Raw genomic sequence first — 15,092 nt, 5'->3', positions numbered from 1 at the left:
AATCATTTTCTCTTGCAGTTGTCAATGAACTAGAAGGTCATGTGACCCCACCCAACAACCCCTTCCCTTATCCCCCAACCAAAGAATTTGTTCTGGGAAAGGGGCAAACGTAGCATCTAAACAACAAACCAGACCAAACAAGAGAAATATTATTTAGGAAGGAAAGAAGGTTTAGGTTGGATATTAGGAAAAACTTTTTCACTAGGAGGGTGGTGAAACACTGGAATGCGTTATCTAGGGAGGTGGTAGAATCTCCTTCCTTAGAGGTTTTTAAGGTCAGGCTTGAGAAAGCCCTGGCTGGGATGATTTAATTGGGGATTGGTCCTGCTTTCAGCAGGGGGTTGGACTAGATGACCTCCTGAGGTCCCTTCCAACCCTGATATTCTATGATTCTAAGGAAGAGGAAATAAGCAGTAAGCTGTTAAGTAGGAAGACAACAAGATGTAACCAAGTGGGAGGATGAGCATCTGCTATCAATTCACCTGGACAAATCTTACCATTGTTTAAGCCTCAAGTGGCCATGACACAGAGATGGCACGTGTGAGAGAGGCATGTTTGAGTCACCAAGCTTTCCCCCCACACCAATCAATTCAAGAGGCATCATTAGATACAGAAAGGGAATCAAGGATTTTGGCGTACAGGGAAGATTACCAGGTCACCCAAATCTAGGTATTCTCAAAAGAACCTAAAAACCCAACACTGCTCTTCAGTGAGGGAAGATGTAAAAAGCAAGATGAAGGCTAAGATGACAAGACAACCAGCAACAAACAGGAGTTTTGCACTTGAAACATGTATTTCCATCAATTACCCCACAGACTACAGCTCAAGACAAGCCCAGCACACAAGATACCTCAGGACATACTGATACCTACCACTGGATCCTTGACAGTGTCAATCAGCTTAATGATGTTGGTGCCACCTCGCAGATTCTCCAGAATCTTAACCTCTCGTTTTATCTTCTTTTTCTTCACTGGCTTAAATACACAAAAGTGATTAGAAGTGAGACCCTTTCAGAAGATACCACCAGTTCTCATCCAGTGATTTATAGTGGACTGAACTACTTCCCTCCTCTTGGCGGAGGGCAAGTGAGAACACTCCTAACTGCAAGAAGGCAGCAGTTTTCAGAAAGGGCTGACATAGGGCAGACAGGCACCTCAAAACAGCCAATTCTCTGTTGTCAGGATGGGTTACTTTTCTGTTACATGCAATGGCAGAGCACTTTACAGACAAAACCAGCCACAAGTACTGTGGTCATCACCAAGTCTAAAAGCACTTGAAAACCACCCAACACGGAAAAGGTAACAGTTAGCTGTTATGCATTATTGCATTTATCATCACATGGTAAATATGGCGGACGCTGTACCACAGCCTGTGTTTACCGGTTTAACGCATGGTGTTTTAGTTCTACAGCTGTGCAGTTCTTATTTCTTTGGGAAGTAACTTATCTTGAGTCATCCTTCAGTTAGTTAATTTGCTGAAATTCCAGATATCAACATTGATGAAGCAGTTTAGACATTTAAGTGTATAATTACACACCATGTAATCCTTCAACTACCCCAGGGAGTGCGAACACGCAGTAAAACTGCACCTGGCGACAGGTTATTGCTTTTATACACACTTCAAAATATTCTTACAATTTTTTTTAAACTGTCGTAAGCTTGTCTTCAAACATACACACTCCAAAAACCTCTTTTTGGGAGTAAACTTTATGAAGGAGGGTTCTTATCAAATAAAACGTTTTTTTCCCCAACCAGACTGATCAGCTGCCCATTCCATATAAAGATTCATAGATACTAAGGTCAGAAGGGACCATTATGATCATCTAGTCCGACCTCCTGCACAACACAGGCCATAGAATCTCACCTACCCACTCCTGCGAAAAACCTCTCACCTACGAAGTCCTCAAATCGTGGTTTAAAGACTTCAAGGAACAGAGAATCTTCCAGCAAGTGACCCGTGTCCCATGCTACAGAGGAAGGGGAAAAACCTCCAGGGCCTCTTCCAATCTGCCCTGGAGGAAAATTCCTTCCCGACCCCAAATATGGCAATCAGCTAAACCCTGAGCATATGGGCAAGATTCACCAGCCAGATACCCAGGAAAGAATTCTCTGTAGTAACTCAGATCCCACCCCATCTAACATCCCATCACAGGCCATTGAGCCTATTTACCATGAATATTTAAAGATCAATTAATTACCAAAATCATGTTATCCCATCATACCATCTCTTCCATAAACTTATCGAGTTTAATCTTAAAGCCAGACAGGTCTTTTGCCCCCACTGCTTCCCTTGGCAGGCTATCCCAAAACTTCACTCCTCTGATGGTTAGAAACCTTCGTCTAATTTCAAGTCTAAACTTCCCGATGACCAGCTTATAGCCATTTTTTCTTGTGTCCACATTGGTACTCAGCTTAAATAATTCTTCTCCCTCTCCGGTATTTATCCCTCTGATATATTTATAGAGGGCAATCATATCTCCCCTCAGCCTTCTTTTAGTTAGGCTAAACAATTTACATAACTCAGCATAAGGGGAGTTAACGTTGTTGACTCCCATTTCCTGCACCTGCTTGGAGGAAAAAGCAGCGCAGCAAGTAAGATTTTAAGACAATGGCTATGAACAATGGTTCATTGGCCGCAAGTGATCTGCAGACGGAGCCATGGAGAACCACAGTGAGGTACTAAGAAAGGATTTAAGTTCATGAAAAGCACTCTCTCCTACTCACATACTGCTCTGTCCCAAAAAAAAAAAAAAAATGGTTTGTAGAATGAGAAACTTTAGAGACTCACCATTGTAACATTGAATTGAAAAACGTTCCTTTTTCATTTTGGCTGCCTCCTGAAGCACTGAAAGTTAAAGATCCTTGAGAGGCTTTTAAAGTCTCTAAGAGCTTTCAATTTGAAAACAAAAGTCACAAAAACCCCTTACTCACAGGTATGAACACTAACCCCCCCCCCATCAGATCCTGCCTATAAAGAGCATATCATAAATACAAACCAACGAACTCTCAGTAAACAGACTGCTCAAAAAGCAAGAAAGCCAAAGGAAAAAACTGAAGTTTCAGTTAACAGACTCCCATTAAATATGTTATATTTAAAATCTACATTAAGAAAACATTAAAGTGGGACTGTTAAGCACCCACAAATTAGGAGAAGAAAGTTAATATCACCTTAACTCTACCCCCTTGTGAATACACACTACTATACAGTTAGTCATGATCTCAAACTCTCTCTCAAATTTAGTCATTTTAGGCTTTTGGAAATTCCATACAGTAACTAGTCAATAGTCACACAGCCAGAACACTGTGGCCTGAACACCTTAGGGAGGATCTGGCCAGCTTTGCAAGATGTGCAGTGAACGAGGCAAAGGCTTCTGCGTAGCCCTTTAGTTCACTGTGAACCTACAGTAAATTTTGCAGTATGCAATTAAGTTTTAGATACAGGCGTGCTGCATATCCCACCTTCAAAGAGTTAAAATATCATCCTATCTTTACTGCACGTACACAGAGAAAGAGTCAGGTCTCAAGTCAGTCAAATCAAAACAAACCCCGTTTTCACCAGAATTCTCCAAAGCCACTATCCCCCAATAAGGGCTATTTCTCTACCAGATTATGTTTTGTTTTTACTCTCCAACCATTTTAGCTTTAAAGCTGTTCTGAAAACATTACAACTGCATTTATTTACATTACGGAGCAAGTATCTCCTCTCTCATATGCTCTCAAACACAGCTGAACCATTTTAACTCAAACTTTCCAAAACAGGTCATCTTCCAACAGACACCAAGGTTAGAAATTTTCCAACTCAAAGGTGAAAATTGCAGAAAAGATACAAACTACTGAAAACATGGGTTTACTATGGAAACAATTAAGCAAAGCCTCACAGATAACAGTTACTGAGGCTCCCATAACACATGAATTGCAGCACAAGATATAATGCAACCGTATAAAATTGCATCATGCCCATCAGTTACAAGAGTCAATCAGGGCCGTGGCCCATCACCACTCCCCAGTGTCCAATGGAGAGAGGACAATGGAAGGCAAGAGTCACACAGGTAGCAATGACAGAACTGAAATGTCTGTGGCAGCAGGGGAAGGGAACAGTCGCCTGTGTGTGTCATGCACCCAGCACTGTAATCAGTGAGGGAGGGTTGGTTGTTTTTTAAGCCACCAGGGAGAGGTTTCATTATGGAACTATAATTCTGTCCATATCAGAATGTAAACCTTCTAGCTTTGTTCCCATGGTTTGATTATCACCAAAAGGCCAAGATGGAATTAAAGGCACATAGATAAATACAGTTACTGGATGCACACCCGGTGTTGCTAGTAACTGAAAGAACGAACTAGGTTGCCACTCCATCCTCAGCACTAGCCCATTAAACCTGGCCACCAACAAAGTCTCAGAACTCTGCGTGAGCTGCGCTGTCTCTCACGCTGCAATATCTAGGCCCAGCCAGGAAGCTGAAGAGGCATCCTTAACTTGCCAAGAGGACAAAAATGATGCCATTTGAAGTGCTGTTGTAGTGGTGTTGGTTCCAGGATATTAGAGAGACAAAATGGATGAGGTAATATCTTTTATTGGACCAACTTCTGTTGGGGAGAGAGACGAGCTTTCAAGCTACACAGAGCTCTCCTTCGGCTCAAAAGCTCGTCTCCCACCCACAGAAATTGGGCCAAAAGAAGGTATTACCTCACCCTCCCTGTCTCTCTCTCAAGGTGATGTCAGACAGTTAACGTCTGTATTTCATGCCCTAGTCTAACAGGGGGGAGGAGTAAAACCCACTTTCCCCTTCCACTGTACTAACTCCAAGGCCCTTAGCACCAGCCTGTAGGCAGAGGTACTGTGCTTCCTCCATCCTGAACATTTTAGTTCTTCATGACAGTAGCAATGACCGCTCCAGTTAATCATGAAGAAAGGTTTCTATTCTAACCCACTTTTCAATTACTCATACATGTCCCAGCGTTTTGCCTTTTGTCATGAAAATCTCCAGGCTTGGTCTCTGGCTGAAAGTGGTTTTTCTTCTTTTCAAAATGTGAGCAAAAAACTGGCCGCTCTTCCGATCAAAGAGAGTGACTAAAATCTTTGTAGCTGAAATGCCAGCAGGTAGACGAAGTCTGACAGGGTTATCGTTGTCATTAAAAAAAATCGTTTTGAGAGCTCTAGCAATAACTGGATTCAACTTGACTGAGTTAGGGCCCTTTCAAAACTGCATGCAATGCATGTGCAGTGTATTTTTACTGCTATGCTCATGAAGCATGTAGCTAAGGCCAGACAATACACACAGCTAACTCAGCCATGCACTTTACAAGGTGTGCATGGACAGAGGCAAGGGCAAACCTGAGCAGGTCCACCCCCACCCCCGACAGCCAGGAGCTTCTACAGCAGCTGACCTGTTAAGGAGCACAGGAGGTAAACCCTGCTCTCGTACTCCTTGGCAATGCCATAGCTGGGGTATACTATACTAAGGTAAGCCTGCCCTGCTTAGCATTATTTAAAGTTAGATGGGAGAGGGCTCTCTGCTTGATACCTTATCAGATGATTGGCCCAGGGCCATTCTGCCAGTATTTAGCCAAACTGTCAGGATTATGGCATTTTTGTCTATCGTTTCTCCTTTATAAAAAGGATGCTCTAGGAAGTTCCACTAAGTACTACATTAGGGGAATAGAAGGGTTGCACAGTTAATGTTCAAGGGTCAGGAGCAGCCAGCCTGAAGGTCACGTGTAACTTTCCCTCAACCCCCTTGTACAGATGCATTATGGTCACGCTCTCAGACATCATACAGTTTTCTCCTACAACCTTAAATATCTGCGTACCCTCTGAGCGCCATGGTACTAGCCTCATAATGCCAAGCAAGGCCCATCTCAGCCCTTTAGCTGAAGAGTACATAAGGAACCGGACGTTTCCTTGTATATGCAGGGCACCTCACTTAACAGCTAAGGCAGGGCGACACTTCCAAGTTTCATAGTAGAACTATTCTAGGTAGAGATGTGATTCCCCCCCGCCCCCATTCTCTTTCTATTTTTTTTAACTGAAATAGCTATACTGGTAAAAGCCCTACTTATACCAGTATAAAGGTGCCTTAGATCGTGATAGTTATTCTTCCTCTTGTACAGGAAGACCTATTACCAGTGTAAAGCATCTTTATACTAATGTAAGTGCATCCCTGCCGGGTGCTGCGTTTTGCACTACTTTAATGACATCAGTATAGTTAAAGCAGCACAACCTTCTAGTGCAAATAAGGCCTCACTTTTGTAGGTAACTGCCTCCTCTCCCAAACTGCATCTACACAGAGAGGTATTGAGGACTGAAAACAAAATGTGCAGTGCATGTCTGCTGACCACGTTTAACAAACATACCTTAGAGACAAGGTTACATATAGGAAGCCAGATGATGACAAAGACAGTGTACATACGTGAGAATGAAAAATACATAAGCTGCAGCCTGTGTAACTAGAACTGTAGAGAATACTGTTTAGGAGAATTATCCTGGGCATGCAATTAAAGCCTTATTATAACAGATTTGAGATTGCACATGCAACTTTCATCACTCAAGGCGGGAAGTGACAACATTAATCAGGCAAACTAATATTTTCAACCTTTAAAAAAAAAACAGAATATTCTTTTGTTCACCAAATCCTATCGGCACATGCCGTAATGATTCCAATGAATCAGTAAGCAAATCTTGGTGTGCAGAGTGCAGCCTCAGAAGAACTTGCCTAGCATCCATATGACAATGTTTAATAAGTAGATTGTACTAAAGGTCTGTTTATAGCTAACAATTGTTACCAAGGGGGTTATTATAACCAACCTACTAAGCACAACATTGATTGCTCAACAGGGAAAATGGCTTCAGGACAGCTGAATTTATTTTGTCATTAGCAAATGTTAGCTGGAAAACTAAGTAATACAGATTTAAAGCAGTTATGAAAACGAACATTTGTTTTAACAATTTGTGCCTTCACTGTCTTGCAAAATGTCCTTTACAAAAAAGTTTAAAAGAAAACTCCCAAGAGCAGCAAAGAGAAGAAAAAAGCATCTGAAAATGCTAAATTGTTTTTTCCTTCATAATTCTCTTCTCCCACTCTGTAAAGTTGCATACTGATAGCATTCATCCTTTCAGCTGAAGGATGGATGGACAGGGCTCCATCCGGGACACTTCAAGACTGCTGCACTTGAGATATTCAGGACCCAAACCTGGATCCTCCTTCCTGGACCAGCCTAACAGAACTTATTTACCAAGGTTCTGTCCAATGCCAGCGTGAACAGACTGATTACACGCCCACTTTGCCAACACCCAGCTAAGAACTCTCTCCTAGTTCTTAACTAACCAATTGACCTTGTTGTATGATAAATCAGTAGCTGTTTGGTGCAACTGAGTGACATCTTTGTATTACCACTTTAAATCAAGTACACAATTTTAATCAGTCACAACACCATTCAAAAATGGGACTCTGGCAACAGAATAAGCTTTAAACCGCACAAGGCTAACAGCATAGATTGCTCCACCGCCTGTGTATTTCATAGTTTCTCTGCGTGTTTTCGCTAAACATCAGTGATGTGTTTAAACGAGTGTTGTGGAATATGCAACAGGCAGATGCTTTGGGCCAAGAGAAAGGAGGCACTTCTTCACAGCACAATTGAAAGAGTAGAGGGGAAGGCACAGAACTACCAGGAATATGCTTTGGTACAAGCTCAGTTTTTAGGATGGAGATGGTGACTGAGTCAAAAGCTGCAGCCATGAGGAACCAGTGACACATCTGATCCTACTCCAGGCTCTCTTCTTCACACCAATACGAAAGTCATTTAAGTGTCTTAAAGTTAGTTTCTTCAAAAAGGCTTATAAAGACTCTAGCCTTCAAAGAAAATCATACAGTGGTTCTCAGAGAATCTAACAAAACAAGACAGATAAGGAGGTTTTCATCCTACTGAGAGGATATGACAACCAAAAAGGATGATAAAATATAATACTGTACAGTAGTCTCATCAAAACCGCTGCTTAAAAGTAGCTTTGGATAGGCCCCTCCCTCCCAGTAACTCTGATTGGGGGGGGGAACGGACCAAACTGTCACACTGCAATTAGGCGTAGGAGCTAATGCAGCAGCTGCAGGGTTGAAAGCATCAAAACGAGCAAGAGAACAATTCCATTTTCACTAGAAACGCAAGCCCTTACACTTCATCATTCAATCCCTCTGCTTTTTATTGCAGCCCTTCCCTAGCCTTCATGCGCGTGCTGCCTATTCAGATTGTAAACGCCTCAGGGGAAGAATCTTCTCCCTTATGTGTCTGAAAACATACAGCGCACTGAACAAAATATACAAATCTAGAGAACAGAAATGGGAAAAATCCTACAGATAGATGTATAGATAGATACACACACACAGTCACTGCCTTGGGCAGACACCAGTATTAGAGATAACAGGCACAAGAGAGAACTCAAACTCATAGGCTGTGAAAATCAACAAGGAAGTGACACTACAGAAGGTGTGCACTGGCAACTTTAACTAGAATGGTCCCAACTATTCCCATCTTCTTTCACTCATTTGTAACTTTCTCGAATTTTTAACTTTGGGGCTGCAATTTGCTATGCTTGTTCTTACCTTCAGAAAAGGGGAGGGCGGGCTCCCTGAGGTTTTAGGCAAAACAGATGAGCCATTTTCAGGCATAGAGGGATTGAAAAAAGTGTCCCGTCCCCATCCCCGATTAAGAAAAAATGATTGCAGCCAAGTTTGGGGTTTTTTTTTTTAAATAGCTTTAGCAACTCAGCAGAAGGTGATGGAAAACTTGAAATTTGGCAGGTGTACAGCACGTAAATTGTAGATGGTCCTTTCCCTGGTCCAGTGAAAATCCAGTTTGACTGGGTTTGAGTTATGATGTTTAAAAAAAATCAAATCAGACTTTGGACATCTGCACTGGATTATGTTAGATAACTCTGATATTCCATTGAGAATATGTATGCACATTACATAATGGGAACTGGCACCAAATAGATGATGCCCTGGTATTCCTTTGGCTGAGCAGCAGAATTTCAGGGCTCAATCCTTGGTCCGGCTGAGCTGTTCTTGGGATAGGACCTGAGTGGGAGGCAACGGTGGCCATGTGCCATCTTTGCATGTCTCTCGATCCTCAGATTGGCTTGGCCCTTCCCATAAAATTAGAGCATCCCTGAGGCTGTTCTAACTTCAATTACTAATGCCTCCCTCACCCCACCCCCAAGAGGCAGTTACACTAGATGGAAATCACCGGAGCACAGCAGCACCCTGACCATATTCCCCTAGACTGAAGGGCATGCCTTACACACCCTAAGCTGGCAGAGAGGTAGGTACATCACCCAAAAAATACTCCATACTAGGAAAACCCTCAGCAGCCTGGTTCATAGGTGGTGCCTGCTTCGGGTGGCCTTACAGATTCTTTGCACCACTGGAAGAATGCAAAGGCCAAGCAAGCGGAACTCACTTTTAACAGCTGATTGCTGTGGAACGTGATCTCCGAAAGCGCACATGGGACAAGGCAAGGGTTTCCGACTCACTGACTGTACATATTGTGCACCACAGAGCATTCAATTGTTGTCGAGCTACAGTGGGATGTGGAGGAACTTGCTTTCTTCGTTTGTTTAAAATAAAACACACACTTGGGACGTTTCATTCAAAAACGTTACATTAAAAGAGCATTAAGGTTGGCAAGTGAAGCACTCAAAAGTCAGGAAGTGACAAAGTTAAGGTTGCCGGCACAGTCTTGTGCAGATGCACTATGAAAATATCTAATGACATGCTCACAGTGAATGAGGCAAGGTTTTGTAGTGAAATAGGACATGGTCCAGAGCATCCTGCCTTATTCACCACAGTTGTATGGCGTGTCCAGAAATGAAGTTGGAGCCCGCAGCATCCTGCCCTCATTCACTGTAAAAGCTATTTGGCATGTACCAAATGAGGCAAGAGGCTATGGGAGAAGAATGGTTAAGGCAGAGGACTGGGACTTAGGAAATCTAGGCTGTATTCTTGCCTCTTTCACAGACTTTCTGTGCGACTTCTGACAAGTCTCTCTCTCTCCCCTCCCCACCCCACCCCCTCTGTAGCTCAGTTTTGCATCTGAGAAACCACGATAAAACTTCCTGATATCACAGGGGTGAGGTCAGGAACTCAGCCATTACGGTGGTAAGAGCCACAGAAAAGCCTATAAAGAATACATCAGTGCAGTGTGGCATACAGCAGATAAGACATGGGGCTGTATTGAACAGTGACGGTAAAAATATTGAACACCTGTCTAGTTAACAGGTTTCAGAGTAGCAGCCGTGCTAGTCTGCATTCGCAAAAAGAACAGGAGGACTTGTGGCGCCTTAGAGACTAACCCATTTATTTGAGCATAAGCTTTCGTGAACTACAGCATCCGATGAAATGAGCTGTAGCTCACGAAAGCTTATGCTCAAATAAATAGGTTAGTCTCTAAGGTGCCCCAAGTCCTCCTGTTCTTTTTGTCTAGTTCACGAAGCACTGTGTCAAGCTGCACACTGAACGAGGACTAGGGGAGCACCCCATTAGAGGGTGCAGCAATACATACAAACAGCTCTGCACTGCAAGAAATGTGACAAAAAATTAAGATGCTAAATAGGTTTATCCACCAGCAAGTGATTTTTTTAAGCCACACGCACGTGTTAAATTCTGGTTTAATTTTTCCTTTCACAGACGAGAGGCTGAATTCTGAGGGCCAGAAAGAGGCATCCTATTTACTAAAACTCAAGAGTACACAAATAGGCTTAATTATTACAGACGTAGTGACAGGAAACTAAGTAATCCATGTAGATCAGATTGTGACGTATTATCTACATGTGCTATGATTTTGCATCACACACAAGGTGGCAATCTGAAAGTTGCCTTTTACTGATCCAGTTTCCACTTTGAAGAAAGCTCATCTTTATCTTCCTGTATTTCCTGCTTTCACAATGTGACTCCAGGAATGCTGTTTACACACGGAAGTGAACAATGTCAGCCTGAGGCCTAAGGGCAGCAAAACACACTGACAGTTCAATCTCACTTCCAGGCCCAGCAGACACTAGGCGCATTGCTGGAGCAGCACACTCAGACCCTGGGGAAAGGGAACGCCTTGCCTTGCTCAAATGACTCTCTCCAACTGACTCACAAGTGATGCTGACAGGCTCCCAAAATGGACATGGATCCAGTCTACAACAGGAAGAAGATATCATCCCACTGCAGGCCCTTTGGGCAGGAAGGGGGAGGAAGAGAGACAGGAAGATTTCAGAAGACCCTTTCCTCGCAGCAGTGGCTCACTGGCACCCATTTGCATATGGTGATACATGGGTTCTCCTGGCACTGGATCAGCCATCTGAAGGTCCACCACCAAAGCCGTAGGGTGGATTTGCCAGACTGGTGGTAAACATAAGCATATGGTTTCCTGTGCTTAGTCTAGAGACATCTCTCCATATGACAATTATACTCTGGCTACCTTTTAATATTCTCTCTTTAAATGCTGACTTTTGTGCCCTTAGAGTGACAAACAAATGCGTAGATCATGGCAGCAGCATTCAAAGGAGGGACAGGCCTGAACAGTAAACCAAAAAAATTCAGCTACAACATGCAAGCCTCACTTCTACATACTAGCCAACTGTTTGGTGTGGAGACACTCACTGAAGATTCAGATCACTGCCACCTTAATTCTGAACCCCAGTTAAGAAATCAGAGGCCCTGGATGAGCAGACCACCTGGTCCTGAAGGAGAAAGGAAAGGATCAGAGCCAATGCTTATTGGCCAGCCAAGCAATCAGAGCAGCCTGGGCTACCAAGGGGATTTTGTTGGAGCAAACTCTGTCAGACCTAGTAGCCAATTCGCAGGCTGACAGATACATGCTGCTCTGCCAAAAAGAGCCATGCCTGTATGGCAGTTAGCTACTAGCCACAGCGGCTGAGGGGCCACTCCTTAAGTACAGCCAGCCTTCCCCAACTGTAGCACTGAGGATTGATGCATGTCGGAGTTCTCAGCATTTCTAGTGTTGGAAGCGGGCTTCTGTACATTAGGAGGGAAAGCAAGAAAATGATGGTGGACAAGGACTGCAGCTGCCAACCACTGCAAAGCCAAATGATTTAATTGGGGATTGGTCCTGCTTTTAGCAGGGGGTTGGACTAGATGACCTCCTGAGGTCCCTTCCAACCCTGATATTCTATGATTCTATTCTATGATTCAAAGCATTCTGTTAATTCATCAGTCTCTTATTTCTCTCCCCTTTAATATCCTTCCTTAATCAGCTGAATGGTCTGCTGCTAAATAATGCAGTTATTGGTTCTTTCACAGGCTGAGCATGCTGCTTCCAGTGCTCGCAGATATCAGAAACTGCACTCCCCACATGCCACTATGGAGCACTTGGCTGTCCCAAACCATTAGGATTTTAATAACTACCTCTGTAGTTATGTCTTTAACGTGCCACTATCATGAGGATGTTACCAGATCAGAACATACCATGCAGTGAGCGATGGTAAACAAGTTTCCTCCTTTGCCTTGATTTTCAATTATGTTTACTACTAATGTTAAATATCCAAGAATTTGCCACTTTCTAGAGTACCAAGTCCAAGACTTAGTTTGCTTTCCCAGAAATCTATACAGCCTGGCTCTGTCACAGTTAAATGCCAATCATTTAAAGGTTAATGGAAGGATTCCCCCTCAAGGCTTCACATTACTGTTGACAGGACAGTTCACATGCCATTTTAGACAAACATTGCCAGATATTATTTACCAAGTGCAGACAGCACATCAGTCTCATTCAAACATCAGGACGGACAGCATTCCTGTCCCAAAGAGCTCACAGTCTCAATCTGACAAGCACCCCATGACTCCTACTACCCAGGGTGGGAGGGGAGAAAGATTAAAACATCACTACAGGATACAAGTTGAAAATATGTTTCCAGAGATGTAATCCAGCACCCCAACATCAGAGGGGGCAGGGCTGAAACTCAGGTTTATGAGACACTGAATGAGACCTAAGACCTCTCCACGCCCCCCGAAAAACCTAGCAAGATGTCCCCTTCACTACACTTTTCCAGCTCAAAAAAGACTAATGATCATCAACTGGACACTCACCTTGAGGATTTTCACAACCACTCTCTCGTTGTTGGTAATGTTTATGGCCTCAAAGACTTCGCTGTATTTTCCCCTGCCGAGTTTCCGAACCAGTTGGTAATCGTCCTGATTACTGTGGACAGCGAAAAGGAAAATAACTGACAGGCTACTGGGCTGGAATTCTCCTTCCTCCCTACCCGATTAGCCCTTTGCATCCAAAGCACTTGGAGACAGCTCTGTGCATTAAGTGATCTGATTTCTGGTGAGGGGGCAGGCTTGAAACAGCTACATTCTGCAAACCCATCCCCTAACTAGTCTCTCTAGGCCCTCTCTAGGTTGAGAAAAGCCTTTAATCAAATAGGTCAGTTTGCAGCACAGGCGCCCACAACCATCTCCTCTCTGTCACACAGCCCCACAGAGAAGAGGGGAGGGGGCACTGTGACAACCCCACTCCCCCATTGAGCCTGCTCTCTCCCCATCCTTTAATATCCTTCTCAGGAAGGAAGAGAGACTCTGGCAGCTCGGAGATCTCCACCCACCCCTGGGCATCTGCTCTCACCGAGTCTACTGCAAGGTGGTTTCTGGGGTGGGCTTCGCGGGCAGGTTCCCAGTGCCATGAGGGGCAGTACCAACCCCCCTAATGCAGATCCTTGGGGCGCACTCGGGACCAGACTCCACCACCCACCTGAAGATCTGGTCATGGGGGGGGGGGGCAGGTCCCATCCACCCCCCCGGCCCTGTGTCTGGCAGAGGGGTGAAGGCTCCGCGTATCGGGCTCCCCCTGGCCCCCGCTTCGGAGTGTGGGTGGCAGCAGCGGGGTCTCCCTGAGACAGGACTGGGGGGAGGATCTCCAGCCTGCGCCCCCCCCCCCCACGCCCATTCACCAGCTCCCAGAGCCCCGGCCACCACCTCACCCCAGGCCCCACCGCGGCGTCTCAGCCCAATCCCGCCACTGCACCCTCCCGGTCCCCAGCGGCCCAGCCCCCCTGCTGCGGCCCAGCCCCCCCGCCTCCAGTCCCCTGCGCCTCAGCCCAGCCCCCCCCAGCCCGGCTCGGGGCGGGGGCCGCTTTACCCCCAGCTCGGGACGTGCGCCTCGTAGTCCCAGTACTCGCGGCTCCTCAGGCTGTTCACCTCGGCGTAGACCCGGGCCCTGCTGCCGGCGGCCGGGCCGGGCATGGCGGGGGCGAGCGGCGGGGGCGGCTGCAGGAGGCGGCGGCGGAGGGGGCCGGCGGGGCTGCCGAGGCGGGGCACGGAGCGCAGGAGGGCGGCGGCGGGGGGCAGCAGAGCCAGGCCGGCCCGGGGGGGAAGCGGGACGGGGGGGGGCCGGTCCCGGCCCGGCGGGGGGGGGGGGGCGGGGCTGGCGGGCCGGGCTCCGGGTCCCGCGCGGTCTCTGCCCGAGGCCCGATCCCCGGCGGCGGCGGCGGCAGCCTGAGCCGGCCCCGAGCGCAGCGCAGCGAACCCGGAAAAGGGGCTGATCCGGCGGCCGCGGCCCAGCCAGCAAGAGAGTCCGCGGCGGAGACCGGCTGGGCGGGCGGGGCACAGCGACCCCTGCGGCCGGGGGGACTCCGCGCAGCCGCTCGCGCTCTATTGCTGCCGTGAGCCCCAGCGACCCCAAGAGCCCTCCGACCCCGCCCCCTTCCAGAGCCTTCCGACCCCGCCCGCCGCCAGAGCCCTCTGACCCCGCCCCCTTCCAGAGCCTTCCGACCCCGCCCACTTCCAGAGCCCTCTGACCCCGCCCCCCATCAGAGCCCTCCGACCCCGCCCCACGACCCCCACCCACCCCAGAGCCCTCCGACCCCGCCCCCTTCCAGAGCCCTCTGACCCCACCCACCGTCAGAGCCCTCCGACCCCGCCCCACGACCCCCACCCACCCCAGAGCCCTCTGACCCCGCCCACTTCCAGAGCCCTCTGACCCCGCCCCACGACCCCCACCCACCCCAGAGCCCTCTGACCCTGCCCACCGCCAGAGCCCTCTGACCCTGCCCCACGACCCCCACCCACCCCAGAGACCTCTGACCCCGCCCACTGTCAGAGCCCT

At 46.8% G+C, this 15,092-nt stretch overlaps 1 protein-coding gene across 4 annotated transcripts in view; it reads right to left on the bottom strand.

Moving 5' to 3' along the window:
* CSNK2A2 (casein kinase 2 alpha 2) overlaps nucleotides 1–14,390 on the bottom strand; it is a 41,590-nt gene extending 27,200 nt beyond the window's left edge. For 2 of the 4 annotated variants that reach the window (XR_012154454.1, XM_073307363.1), the window contains exons 1-3: nucleotides 14,127–14,308; nucleotides 13,076–13,187; nucleotides 873–974 (exon numbers count right to left, since the gene is read on the bottom strand). Coding sequence is in view for 1 of the 4 variants with exons in the window: in XM_073307363.1 (XP_073163464.1) it covers nucleotides 873–974; nucleotides 13,076–13,187; nucleotides 14,127–14,230 (318 nt within the window). In the remaining 3 variants the exon portion in view is untranslated. Of the gene's footprint in view, nucleotides 1–872; nucleotides 975–13,075; nucleotides 13,188–14,126 lie in introns of all 4 variants that reach the window. The other 2 variants (XR_012154455.1, XM_073307365.1) reach the window with 2 other exon arrangements.
* Between the last annotated feature and the right edge of the window lie 702 nt (nucleotides 14,391–15,092).

This window comes from Lepidochelys kempii, chromosome 12 (genome assembly GCF_965140265.1).
Source record: "Lepidochelys kempii isolate rLepKem1 chromosome 12, rLepKem1.hap2, whole genome shotgun sequence".
Lineage (NCBI taxonomy): Eukaryota > Metazoa > Chordata > Testudines > Cheloniidae > Lepidochelys > Lepidochelys kempii.
The sequence above is the reverse complement of the archived record's forward strand: the minus strand, read 5'-3'. Positions and strand labels throughout refer to the sequence as shown.